General features: G+C 46.1%; 1 protein-coding gene across 5 annotated transcripts in view; it reads right to left on the reverse strand.

Moving 5' to 3' along the window:
* Positions 1-495: 495 nt before the first annotated feature.
* The window catches only part of LOC106573461 (receptor-interacting serine/threonine-protein kinase 3), a 33,423-nt gene continuing 20,903 nt past the window's right edge, over positions 496-13,015 (reverse strand). For 2 of the 5 annotated variants that reach the window (XM_045697094.2, XM_082962636.1), the window contains exons 6-13: positions 10,186-10,353; positions 9,925-10,007; positions 9,675-9,750; positions 9,501-9,565; positions 8,066-8,105; positions 1,620-1,682; positions 957-1,205; positions 496-726 (exon numbers count right to left, since the gene is read on the reverse strand). In XM_045697094.2, the coding sequence (XP_045553050.2) occupies positions 707-726; positions 957-1,205; positions 1,620-1,682; positions 8,066-8,105; positions 9,501-9,565; positions 9,675-9,750; positions 9,925-10,007; positions 10,186-10,353 (764 nt within the window). In that variant the 3' untranslated portion in view covers positions 496-706. Of the gene's footprint in view, positions 727-956; positions 1,206-1,619; positions 1,683-2,769; positions 3,452-4,672; positions 7,442-8,065; positions 8,106-9,500; positions 9,566-9,674; positions 9,751-9,924; positions 10,008-10,185; positions 10,354-13,015 lie in introns of those variants that run through there. The other 3 variants (XM_082962638.1, XM_082962639.1, XM_082962635.1) reach the window with 3 other exon arrangements.

Below are 13,015 nucleotides of genomic sequence, written 5' to 3' on the forward strand. Positions count from 1 at the left end.
GGAAAAACTCATCCTATCCACCACCTGGACTTGAACACTCATCACATTGGCTAACTCTTATATTTCACAGGTGTACTGTTGGATCACAATAAAATGTTTCAAATGAATATGTTTCACAAGCATAATGGTGAGACATGGGCAGTATTCCCACCACAGGTGGCTGGTGGCGCCTTAATTGGGCAGGACGGGCTCATAGTAATGGCTGGAATTGAATTCATGGAATGGTATCAAACACATTAAACACATGGTTTCAAGGTTTTAGATTTTTTTCCATTTACTCTATTCCAGCCCTTATTATGAGCCGTCCTCTCCTCACCAGCCTCCTGTGTTTCCAACATACTGTTTTTCAAAATTGAATATAGTAAAACCATTAAAGATTCAGATGTCAAGGTTTTTGTATGACTTCTCTTGACTGGTGGCAAATCCCAGAACGGGTCCTAGTACGCTGTCTTCCGTATGCAATCTGAACAATTAAGCAACCAGGAAAAGACGTGATGTGATTAATTTAAAAAACACTATTTATTTTGTTACAAATTGTTGTTTGACAACAGTGGTGTGATAGGACCACTATTTCTGAGGTAATGTGTGAGATTTAAACATATACGTGGTTGAGAGACAATAGTAAGATTTGGAAAAAAGTGAGCAGTGGGCCAGCAGGTTCCTAGAAGTCCAGACCATGACTGTAGAAGCCGCTCAAGTTATGACTTCATTTCTGGCCAACCCCACCTGTAGTCATATAGGAAAACAAAGGGAAAGAATCAGTTGTGTGCAGATTTTAGAATTACAGGGGGGCCAGGGGGAACTTTGCAGCCCCATAACAAACCATCACCTTCTCCATTCAAACTCATTATAGATAATCAACATTACAGCTGATTTCAGGGGAGCATGGACTGGAATACACATATATTTTACTGATAGATACTTATGATACCAAAAGAGGAGAGAGAGGAGCTTACCCAGTTCTTTGACTAGAAGAGGATGTTGATCCAGTAGAATTTTGTAAAAGGCTGATTTAGCCACCTCTCCTCCTGGTTTCAGGGCCACATACAGCTTTCTCATCTTTGACATACTGGTTTGGGCCGCAGTGATTTCAGAGTAATCCTCATCATGGATCATTTTCTTCTGGTATAGGCCATCTGCTATTGGCATCACCATGGTAATCCTTTGAATAAGTACTTCCATGTTTTCATCCACAAATTGGGCACCTGGGTTAGAGAACGTGTTATTCAAACAACCTTAAAGAATGATTGATTTTCAGTGAATCTAACCGTGAATGTACAGGACTATACAGGTGAGACTGAAAGACTTTCCATCAGAATTGTTTCCTGAATGAAAATAATATTCAGTTCTCACATTCTGAGTTATTAAAATACATTTCATATCAGCACCCAACAAAGCTTTTTTAAGAGTTGAACATGCCATAGTTTCCATTATGAATATTTCCTCAGTAATATGTATACTGTTGTCTTGCAGATTGATAGACTCCTGACTTTAGGTCATCTATTTATTCATCATATCTCTCAGTGTGAATCTGATCATATACAGTCATTATTTAATTCCAACACTAGTTCAGTAATATTTCAGAATTTATCCCATGCAAACAAGGCAGGTTACATTACCATACTGCTTTGTCTCCATGACTGCAGATTGATCCTGGCTAGACTGGGGAGTAGCAGCTTGATCTGGCAAGAGAGAGAGACTCTCCATGACATGGTTTGTAAAGAATCATCATCGAATACATGTTCTGTATTTGTAGCCAGAGTTGAATAAAGCACAAAGCGACGTATGGCATGCAGAACTGCTTTTACTTCATTGCAGAAGTAAGCCTACACCCAGGGGCAGCTTCCTGAGCACAGAGAAAAAACATGTAGTAAATTCTTGAATAACTATTCTTATTTTGAGAAAAAAAGGAATAGTCTTTGTAGTTGGAAATAGCAATCTCTAGGTTTCCTGTAATTTATTTGTAGAGATTACATTTGTCAGCCTCTTTGGAGGTTCCCTAAATGTGCCCCTTTTTATTACTTTGTCTGTCAATCTTATCAAATGTATGATTTAGATCACCTGCTAAAATAATAGTTACTGTCTGAATTTGATCTAACATAGCTTGAATTCTATCTAATAACACCAGATTGTCCCCTGGTGGGATATACAATGAAATCTATGTTTAGATCATCAACATCACAGCTGATCCCAGGGCAGCAGAGACAGAGATTTAACATTGGTAAATAACGGGAATATAAATATATTTGATATGTTACCAACAGAAGAGAAAGAAAAGCTTACAAAGGGGGGGGGGGGGGGGGGGTGCTGCTTATCTAAATCTTTGACTAGAAAAGGTTAATGTTTCAGCAAAGGTTGATCAAAGGTTGATTTAGCCATTTTTTCCTTTTGATTTGTCTCATCTGTGCCTGACTCCATCAGAAATGACTCGTTTGTCTTTCTGCACAACAACAAAATCATATCGAGGGATATTTCACAGGCAGTGACTTCGGTTGTCAAACAGGACATTCAGACAGGACAGACAGATAGGACAACATATAATGACAAATGGTCAAAAGCTGCAAGGGAGGGGACCATATGCATGTAGGAGCAATTATATTTTGTTTATCACATCCTGACTAAGGTTATTTAAAGTAAAGGTGTGCAGACTTTTTTCAGTCTATTGAGCAAAACGTTGATTTAAGAAAAGTTAAAAACATTTTTGGAGTATGCATGACTTGTCAGTCGTTGCTAGGAGTGGTGGTAGGAGTCAGGCGCAGAGAGCAGAGGTAAGGAACTTTGTGTTTATTCAATAAAAACACAACACGATAGACGCCAACACAACGGGCGTGAAAAATGCAAAGTGCCCAAACAACAGGTGCACAGCATGCATGAAAATAGAACAGTAGTAGATCGCCAGCACATCCAAATACAAAACACAACCTGACGCTAAATAATCCCGCACAACACTGGGCGGGCTAACCAGGCTTAAATAACCAAAATCAAAAGACAAATGAGGAACAGGTGCAACCAATAAGACAAACCAAACGAAAAGGAAAAAAGGATCAGCGGCGGCTAGTAGGTCGGTGACGACGACCGCCGAGCGCCGCCCGAGCAGGCAGGGGAGCCACCTTCGGTGGGATTCGTGACAGTACCCCCCTCCTGACGCGCGGCTCCCGCAGCGCGCCACCACCGACCTCGAGGGCGACCCGGAGGACGAGGCGCAGGGCGATCCCCATGAAGGCGGTGGAACTCCCTCAGTAGTGGAGGGTCCAAAATGTCCCTCCTGGGTACCCAGCACCTCTCCTCCGCGCCGTACCCCTCCCAGTCGACGAGGTACTGTAGGCCCCGCCCCCGAAGTCTGGAGTCCAGAATGGCGTGTATTTTATACGCCGGGGACCCCCCAATGTCCAGCGGGGGGGGAGGAACCTCCGGCACCTCACCTTCCTGCATGGGACCAGCCACCACCGGCCTGAGGAGAGACACATGAAACGAGGGGTTAATACGGTAGTAAGATGGAAGTTGTAACCGGTAACACACCTCGTTTATCCTCCTCAGGACTTTAAACGGCCCTACACACTGCGGGCCCAGCTTCCGGCAGGGCAAGCGGAGGGGCAGGTTTCTAGCCGAGAGCCAGACTCGATCCCCTGGTGCAAACACAGGGGTCTCACTGCGGTGCTGGTCAGCGCTCTTCTTCTGCCGTCCACTCGCCTTTGTAAGTGCGTCTTTGACGGCTCTCCAGGTGTCCTTCGAGCGCTGCACCCAATCCTCCACCGCAGGAGCCTCGGTCTGGCTCTGGTGCCATGGAGCCAGGACCGGCTGGTAGCCCAACACGCACTGGAACGGTGACATGTTGGTTGATGAGTGCCGTAGAGAATTCTGGGCTATTTCTGCCCATGGCACGTATCTCGCCCATTCTCTGGGCCGGTCCTGGCAATACGTCCTTAGAAACCTACCCACCTCTTGGTTCACCCTCTCCACCTGCCCATTACTCTCGGGGTGGAAACCCGAGGTCAGGCTGACCGAGACCCCCAAACGTTCCATGAACGCCCTCCAAACTCTGGACGTGAACTGGGGACCCCGATCAGAAACGATGTCCTCGGGCACCCCATAGTGCCGGAAGACATGGGTAAACAGGGCCTCCGCAGTCTGCAGAGCCGTAGGGAGACCGGGCAACGGGATGAGACGACAGGACTTCGAGAACCGATCCACAACGACCAGGATAGTGGTGTTCCCCTGTGATACGGGAAGGTCAGTGAGGAAGTCCACTGATAAGTGTGACCACGGCCGCTGTGGAACGGGAAGGGGGTGTAATTTCCCTTTAGGCAGGTGTCGAGGAGCCTTGCTCTGAGCGCACACCGAGCAGGAGGAAACATAAGACCGCACGTCCTTACCCAAGGTGGGCCACCAGTACTTCCCCCTCAGGTTCCGCACTGTCCTCTCGATCCCAGGGTGACCCGAAGAGGGGAGATTATGGGCCCATCGAATCAATCGATCACGGAGACCAAGCGGTACGTACTGAACACCTGTCGGACACTGCGATGGTGCAGGTTCCGACCTTAACGCCCGCTCGATCTCCGCGTCCAACTCCCATACCACCGGAGCTACCAAACACGACGCCGGAAGAATGGGAGCCGGATCGATGGCCCTCTCCTCGGTGTCATATAGGCGGGACAGTGCGTCGGCCTTCGTGTTCAGTCAACCTGGCCGATAAGAGATGGTGAACTGGAAACGGGTAAAGAACATGGCCCACCTGGCCTGACGCGGATTCAGTCTCCTAGCTGCCCGGATGTACTCGAGGTTACAGTGGTCAGTCCAGATGAGGAAAGGGTGCTTTGCCCCCTCAAGCCAATGTCTCCACACCTTCAGAGCCTTGACCACAGCTAACAACTCCCTGTCCCCCACATCATAGTTCTGCTCCGCCGACCCTAGCTTCCTAGAGAAGAAAGCGCACGGGCGGAGTTTGGGTGGCGTGCCCGAGCGCTGTGATAGCACGGCCCCCACCCCAGTCTCGGACGCGTCCACCTCCACTATGAATGCCAAAGAGGGATCCGGATGAGCCAGCACTGGAGCGACGGTAAACAGCTCCTTCAGGCGACTGAACGCTCTGTTCGCCTCTGCTGACCAGCGCAAGCGCGCCGGACCCCCCTTCAGCAGTGAGGTAATGGGAGCAGCAACTTGACCAAAGCCCCGGATAAACCTCCGGTAGTAATTGGCAAACCCTAAAAACCGCTGCACCTCCTTTACCGTGGTCGGAGTCGGCCAATTACGCACGGCTTTAACGCGGTCATCCTCCATCACCACCCCCGAGGTGGAAATGCGATACCCCAGGAAGGAAACGGCTCGTTTGAAAAACTCACATTTCTCAGCCTTGACGTACAGGTCATTCTCCAGCAGTCGCTCAAGCACCTTGCGCACCAGGAAGACATGCGCGGCGCGGGTGGCGGAATAAATCAAGATGTCGTCAATATACACCACCACCCCCTGTCCGTGCAGGTCCCTGAGAATCTCGTCAACAAAGGATTGAAAGACGGCTGGAGCATTCTTTAACCCGTACGGCATGACGAGGTACTCATAGTGGCCCGATGTGGTACTAAATGCGGTTTTCCACTCGTCTCCTCCCCGGATACGCACCAGATTGTACGCGCTCCTGAGGTCCAGTTTCGTGAAAAAACGTGCGCCGTGAAATGATTCCACCGCCGTAGCGATGAGAGGTAGTGGGTAACTGAACCCTACTGTGATGGAATTTAGACCTCGATAATCAATGCACGGACGCAACCCTCCATCCTTTTTCTTCACAAAAAAGAAACTCGAGGAGACGGGTGACATGGAGGGCCGAATATACCCCTGTCTCAGAGATTCCGTGACATATGTTTCCATAGCCAACGTCTCCTCCTGTGACAATGGGTACACGTGACTCCTGGGAAGTGCAGCGTTTACCTGGAGATTTATCACGCAATCCCCTCGTCGATGAGGTGGTAATCGGGTCGCCCTCTTTTTACAGAAGGCGATAGCCAAATCGGCATATTCTGAGGGAATGCGCACAGTGGAAACCTGGTCTGGACTCTCCACCGTCGTCGCACCGATGGAAACTCCCTTACACCTGCCTGAGCACTCCTCTGACCACCCTCTGAGAGCCCCCTGTCTCCACGAAATATTGGGATTGTGATTGGCCAGCCAGGGAATCCCCAGCACCACCGGAAACGCAGGAGAATCAATGAGGAAGAGAGTAATCCGTTCCCCATGATCCCCCTGCATTACCATGTCCAGTGGCACCGTGGCCTCCCTGACCAGTCCTGACCCTAATGGTCTGCTATCTAAGGAGTGCACGGGGAAAGGTTGGTCCAATGACACCAGGGGAATCCCTAGCCTTAATGCGAGCCCACGATCCATAAAGTTTCCAGCTGCGCCTGAATCGACTAGCGCCTTATGCTGGAAAGAGGGAGAAAACAAGGGGAAAGTTACTAAAACGAACATGTGACCAACAGGGAGCTCTGGGTGAGGTTGGTGCTTACTCACCTGAGATGGACGAGGAGTGCTCCGCCTGCCATCCCGATTCCCAGAGGAGCTCCCCCAGCACCTGTCGGTAGTGTGTCCTCTCCGACCACACTGGATACAAGGGGAGCCTCCTCCTCCGGTTCCCCTGGACGCGGCCCCCCCTAGCTCCATAGGAATGGGAGATGGAGGACCTGGAGGTGGAACCAACAGGGCCCCGTCTGGACGCCCGCACGCAGCCAGCAGATTGTCAAGACGAATGGACATGTCGATTAGTTCGTCTAGCGACAGGGTAGTGTCCCGACAGGCTAGCTCACGGCGGACGTCCTCCCGGAGGCTACACCGATAGTGGTCCATCAGGGCCCTGTCGTTCCACCCCGCTCCAGCAGCCAAGGTCCGGAACTCCAGAGCAAAGTCCTGTGCGCTCCTCGTCTCCTGACGCAGGTGGAACAGCCGTTCACCCGCCGCCCGGCCTTCTGCTGGGTGGTCGAACACGGCCCGGAACCGGCGGGTGAACTCAGGGTAGTGATCCCTTGCCGAGTCTGGGCCGTACCACACTGCGTTGGCCCACTCCAGGGCACGTCCCGTTAAGCAGGAGACGAGGACGCTTACGCTCTCCTCTCCGGAGGGAGCTGGATGAACGGTAGCCAGGTACAAATCCAACTGTAGCAGGAACCCCTGGCACCCCGCCGCCGCTCCATCGTACTCCCTGGGGAGAGCCAGGCGTAGGGCTCCGGGTCCGGACGTCGGTGGAGGGGTAGATGGTGGAGGAGGAGTTGGTGCTGGGGATGCGGTAGGGAGGCCACTCCTCTCCCATCGGTCCATCCTCTCCATCATCTGCTCCATCACTGAGCCGATTCGGTGGAGGATGGTGGTATGGTGAAGGACCCGTTCCTCCATCGATGGGAGAGGAGGGGAGGATGCTCCTGCTGACTCCATAGCTGGTGCGGGATTCTGTCAGTCGTTGCTAGGAGTGGTGGTAGGAGTCAGGCGCAGATAGCAGAGGTAAGGAACTTTGTGTTTATTCAATAAAAACACAACACGATAGACGCCAACACAACGGGCGTGAAAAATGCAAAGTGCCCAAACAACAGGTGCACAGCATGCATGAAAATAGAACAGTAGTAGATCGCCAGCACATCCAAATACAAAACACAACCTGACGCTAAATAATCCCGCACAACACTGGGCGGGCTAACCAGGCTTAAATAACCAAAATCAAAAGACAAATGAGGAACAGGTGCAACCAATAAGACAAACCAAACGAAAAAGGAAAAAAGGATCAGCGGCGGCTAGTAGGTCGGTGACGACGACCGCCGAGCGCCGCCCGAGCAGGCAGGGGAGCCACCTTCGGTGGGATTCGTGACATGACTGCAAGTTCACTGGACTTTCACTTACAAGTATTGACATTTTTCTTATGTACTTGGAGCAATACAAGGAGTGCAAATAACTGTTCTTCATATCTGATCTATTTGACAAGCTGTTCTCTCACACTCATATGAGTGGAAGTTAAGAGAAGTGAGAGATATAGAGAGTAAGGGTAGAGCAGAGAGAGAGGGTTGAAGAGAGGATAATGAAAATATTATTTTACCTTTGTCTATTAGTTTTGAAGACAAGCCATCAGCCACATCCTACAGTAAGCAGAAAGTGAAGCAATTTACAAAATCACAATTGATATGTTTGAAAACGATAATATGAGCAGACTTACAGTCCAAAAAAGAACCATTCTGCACTAACTGTAATTTTTAATCAGACATTTGGTACAAGAGAAATAAATAATTATAACATTTAATACTATATAAGTATATAAATATATACAAAAATAAGACTCATAAATATCCCCCTGTTTCATTGCTCTTTTCCCCAATTCTAGAGTCATTAGTCCCACTGCTGTTGCCCTGTACCCTCCGTGTTCACCCCATGTGTCCAGGATTAAGCCCTTGTCTCACAGTCATGTGTCTTCTGTTTCTAGGCCCATCCCTCCCCCCGGGTCATCGATGGCCAGCGTATACGGTGAGACGCCTCCTGAGGGTTCGACCACGGGGCAAGGGTTTCCAGTACCTGGTTGACTGGGAGGGTTATGGCCCGGAGGAGAGGTGCTGGGTTCCTGCTAAAGACATCCTGGACCCGGCCTTCATCGCCGATTTCCACTGCCGACACCCCGGTCAGCCAGGTATGCGTCCAGGTAGGACGCCAGGTGGCGCCATGGGGGGGTACTGTCACACCTTGATCTGTTTCACCTGTCCTTGTGATTGTCTCCACCCCCTCCAGGGGTCGCTTATTTCCCCCAGTGTATTTATCCCTGTGTTCCTGTCTCTCTGTGCCAGTTCGTCCTGTCTATTTCAAGTCAACCAGCGTGTTTTTCCCGTACTCCTGCTTTTCCTATTCTCTCTTTTGCTAGTCCTCCCGGTTTTGACCCTTGCCTGTTTTCTGGACTCCGTACCCGCCTGCCTGACCAGTCTGCCTGCCCTGTACTCGAGCCTGCCTGCCACTCTGTACCTCCCGGACTCTGAACTGGTTTTGACCTTTTGCCTGTCCACGACCATTCCCCCCCCCCCCCCCCCCCCCCACTAACTGTAATTTTTAATCAGACATTTGGAACAACACAAATAAACAATCATAACATTTAAAACTATATAAATATGAAAATATATACAAAATAAGACTTATAAATATCATGAAGTAACAAAGACAAATAGAAACAAATTGTAGTATATAAAAACAAATAAAAAAGAGAATCAAATTATTACTCTATTACCCTATTGCTAACAAAAAACACACAAATTAAACTGTCACCATTCCAAATGTCACCATTCCAAATGTTTTTTTACATGTATTTCTTTTTGGTGCAGGCGCTCTCTGCCTCCCCCGGCAAGATGCCGCCCTGGGCGGCTGCCCATGTCACCTATACCTAAATCCGCCACTGTGTACAGGATATGAGCAGACCAATAGTTATGTAGGCGATATTATTCTGTGTTTTCTCTTCAAACCATAGATTCATCTCAGTGAAGGCCAAATTCACTTACCTGTGTTGGAGAGAGTGAACCAGTCTTCACATCAGCAGAGATATTCACTTTGTCTTTTGGACATGCTGTGGAAGGATACATTCTGTATTTGATCTTTGATTTAGGTGAACTCGATCAAGTCAATACTTGGATACTAAGTTCAATAGTAGTATTAGTTGTTATAAAGTGTTATACCAGGTGGCTTTGAACTTGCAGATACATAGACGGCGCCAACACCTGATGTTTTACTTCCCCCCTCACTTCCCAAGGCCTAGAGAGAGGGTATGATAGAGGGAAGAGTAGAATAAGGAGACAGTTGTTAGTATGCTATGTTCCAATGCCCACACAAGGATTACCACATAAATGCATGACAAATACATTGGTTTATTTCGAGTGATACACTAGTGTACATATTAGAACGTAGCTCTAGTGTCTTGTTCTGTACCAGTTTTGTCAGCACTTGATGGACGGCATTATTTATCCCCTTCTTGTGCTTCTCAAACACTCTTTCTGTCACAAGGAAGCATTCTGAAAAATAAACAGGAAGAGTTCCAAACGACACGTATCAGTGATGTGTAAAACTCATAAATAAAGACATGCATGGTTATGTTATGACAATCAAGATGTACACAATCCTAACTGGATGAGTATAGCTACCCTACGTGATAAAAAAAGGAATATTTCAACTACACTCCTGTACTCTTACCCTTGAAGGGGGGTCTCTTAGAGGGCTCATGGTCCCAGCACTTCTCCATGAGCTCCACCAGGTCCCTTAGCCCCTCGACCTGCTCTTTGTCCACTGTCTCCAGGGAAGGCCTCTGTCCTCTGTCTTTGATGAGAAAACAGAACCTGCTGGAGTCTCCGGCATGTACATCTAGAAGAGATTGAAGAGTAAAGGTAAGATGCTCCAAAAAGCCTTAAACAGCCCTGTCATATTTCTCTATGAATGTACTTGTAGATGTAATGTTTATGAACAGTTATTATTGTCTATGTGGTGCACCACATAGACAATGTGACCAGTAGAGGGTGTAGTTAGGTCAGGACGTGGCAGAAGAGAAGTGTGTGTTTTGATTGTTTCGTTTATTTTGGCCATGTGACTTCCAATCAGGCACAGCTGTAGAGGGTTGTGGCTGATTGGGAGTCACACATAAGTAGCCTACTTTTCCTTTGGGGGTTGTGGGTAATTGTTTCTGTTCAGTGTGTTAGCTGTCAGTACTGTTTAGCTGTCGGTTGTTTCTTGTTTTGTAATTATATTGTGTTCTTTCTGAATTAAATTATGAACACTAACTCCGCGGCACCTTGGTCTTCTTCCGACGACAGCCGTTACAAGGGTTCAAATAAAACTTTTGAATGAGTGAAGCTTTTAGAGAGAGGTTTAGTGCTTTTATATTTAACAATCTCAACCCACCCAATTCATATTCATTATATAGATAGACTCATTTTATTTGGTCTGGTTTAGCGTCCCAGAAAAAGCTAAATATTTTTTGCTCATGTGATTTGAAAAACGAATCATCAGGAGTAGGCAGCGCCATAAGTAAGTGAGTAAACTGAGATATGACTAAGGTGTTAATCAGGGCAATTTTTCCATAAATAGACAGGTATTTACCTCTCCATGGTTGCAGGATCTTGTTTTCTATTGAAATTCATTGTGGAGAGCTTATTTATATATTTTGTGATGTGAATACCGAGTATGTCTACTTCACCATCAGCCCATTTTATAGGTAAGCTGCAAGGTAATGTAAAAGTTGTATTTTTTAAGGATCCATTACGTAATATTGTACACTTATCATAATTAGGTTTTAGTCCAGATAGTACAGAAAAGTTATCTAGCTCTTTAATGAGACATTGCAGGGATCTAGCTTGCGGACTTAACATAAACTTGAGTCATCGGCATACATGGACACCTTTGTTTGTAAGCCTTGGATTTCTAATCCTCTAATGTTGTTATTGGATCTGATTTTAATAGCTAGCATTTCGATGGCCATAACGAATAGATATGGTGACAGTGGACACCCTTGTTTAACTCCTCTTGACAATTCAAAACTCTCTGAGAAGAAGCCGTTATTTACTATTTTACACCTGGGGGTGCTATACATTATTTTTACCCATTTTATAAGATAATTACCGAAATTGAAAAAATCCGGGCATTTATAAATATCTTACTTTATCAAATGCCTTTTCAAAATCCGCTATAATACCATTCCTGGCTTCTTATATGTTTCATGATGTTGTATTATTTCTAGTAGTTGTCGTATATTATCTCTAATGTATCGTCCATGTAAAAAACATGTCTTATCAGGATGAACAATACCTGGTAAAACCCTTTTAATTCTGAGTGCAATGCATTTTGCTAGTATTTTTGATTCACAAGATTGAAGTGTAAGGGGCCTCCAGTTTTTTAGATAGACTGGGTCTTTATATTTGCCATCTGGGTCTTGTTTTAATAATAGAGAAATCAGACCTTCCTGCTGAGTACCTGACAGACTACCATTTCTATAGAAGTAGTTAAAACAATCTAACAATGGAGCCTTTAGTATATCAAAAAATACTTGATATACCTCTACCGGTATGCCATCAAGCCCTGGGGTTTTTCCAGACTGAAAGGATTTAATAGCCTCAAAAAGTTCTTCCTCTGTAATTTGGCCTTCGCACTGATCTTTCTGTACATTTGGTAATTTTCCATTTTTATATTATTTGGAAACAATTCCTTACCGTAATCTTCATTTAGTGGGAGAGGATGAGACGGAAAAGAGAACATCTGCCTAAAATAATTAGCTTCCTCTTTTTAGATATCATTCGGAGAATCATAGATGACTCCGTCTTCAGTAACGAGTTTCTGCAAATTATTTTTCTTAGCGTTCCGGTATTGGAGATTCAGGAAGAATTTTGTGCATTTTTCTCCACATTCCATCCAGTTTGCTTTATTTTTGCAATAGATTACGTTAGATCGTTCTTGAATAAGTTCCTCAAGTTCTTTTTGTTTTTTCCTCTGTCTTATTTTGTATCTCTGTAGTATCGTTTTTATTGCTATCTACCTGTACTATTAGTTCATGGATTTCCCTTGTTAGTCTTGTTTCTTTAGCCAGAAACGGCTTTACATTTAAAGGTATCCCAAACAATAAGGGGATATGCTGAACCTATATTATACTGGAAAAATTCAGTAATAAATTATTTTGTCTTAGTTAAAAAATAAGTTGTCCTCCAGTAAACTTTGATTAAATATCCAATATCCCCGTCCATGTGTGACTCAGTTGGTAGAGCATGGTGTTTGCAATGCCAGGGTTGTGGGTTTGATTCCCACGGGGGACCAGTACAGAGAAAAAAATGTATGAAATGTATGCATTCACTACTGTAAGTCGCTCGAGATAAGAGCGTCTGCTAAATGACTAAAATGTAAATGTAAAATCTACTAGAGTTATGTGAATGCCAATAAGATGATGATCCAATCGCATTCTGTCTCCTATTAAATGTTTTTTAACCTTTGATGCAAGAGCGAAAGAGACAAGAAAGTAGTCAAGACAACTAGCTTGATTAAG

The sequence above is a fragment of the Salmo salar genome, chromosome 16 (assembly GCF_965601325.2).
Source record: "Salmo salar chromosome 16, fSalSal1, whole genome shotgun sequence".
NCBI lineage: Eukaryota > Metazoa > Chordata > Actinopteri > Salmoniformes > Salmonidae > Salmo > Salmo salar.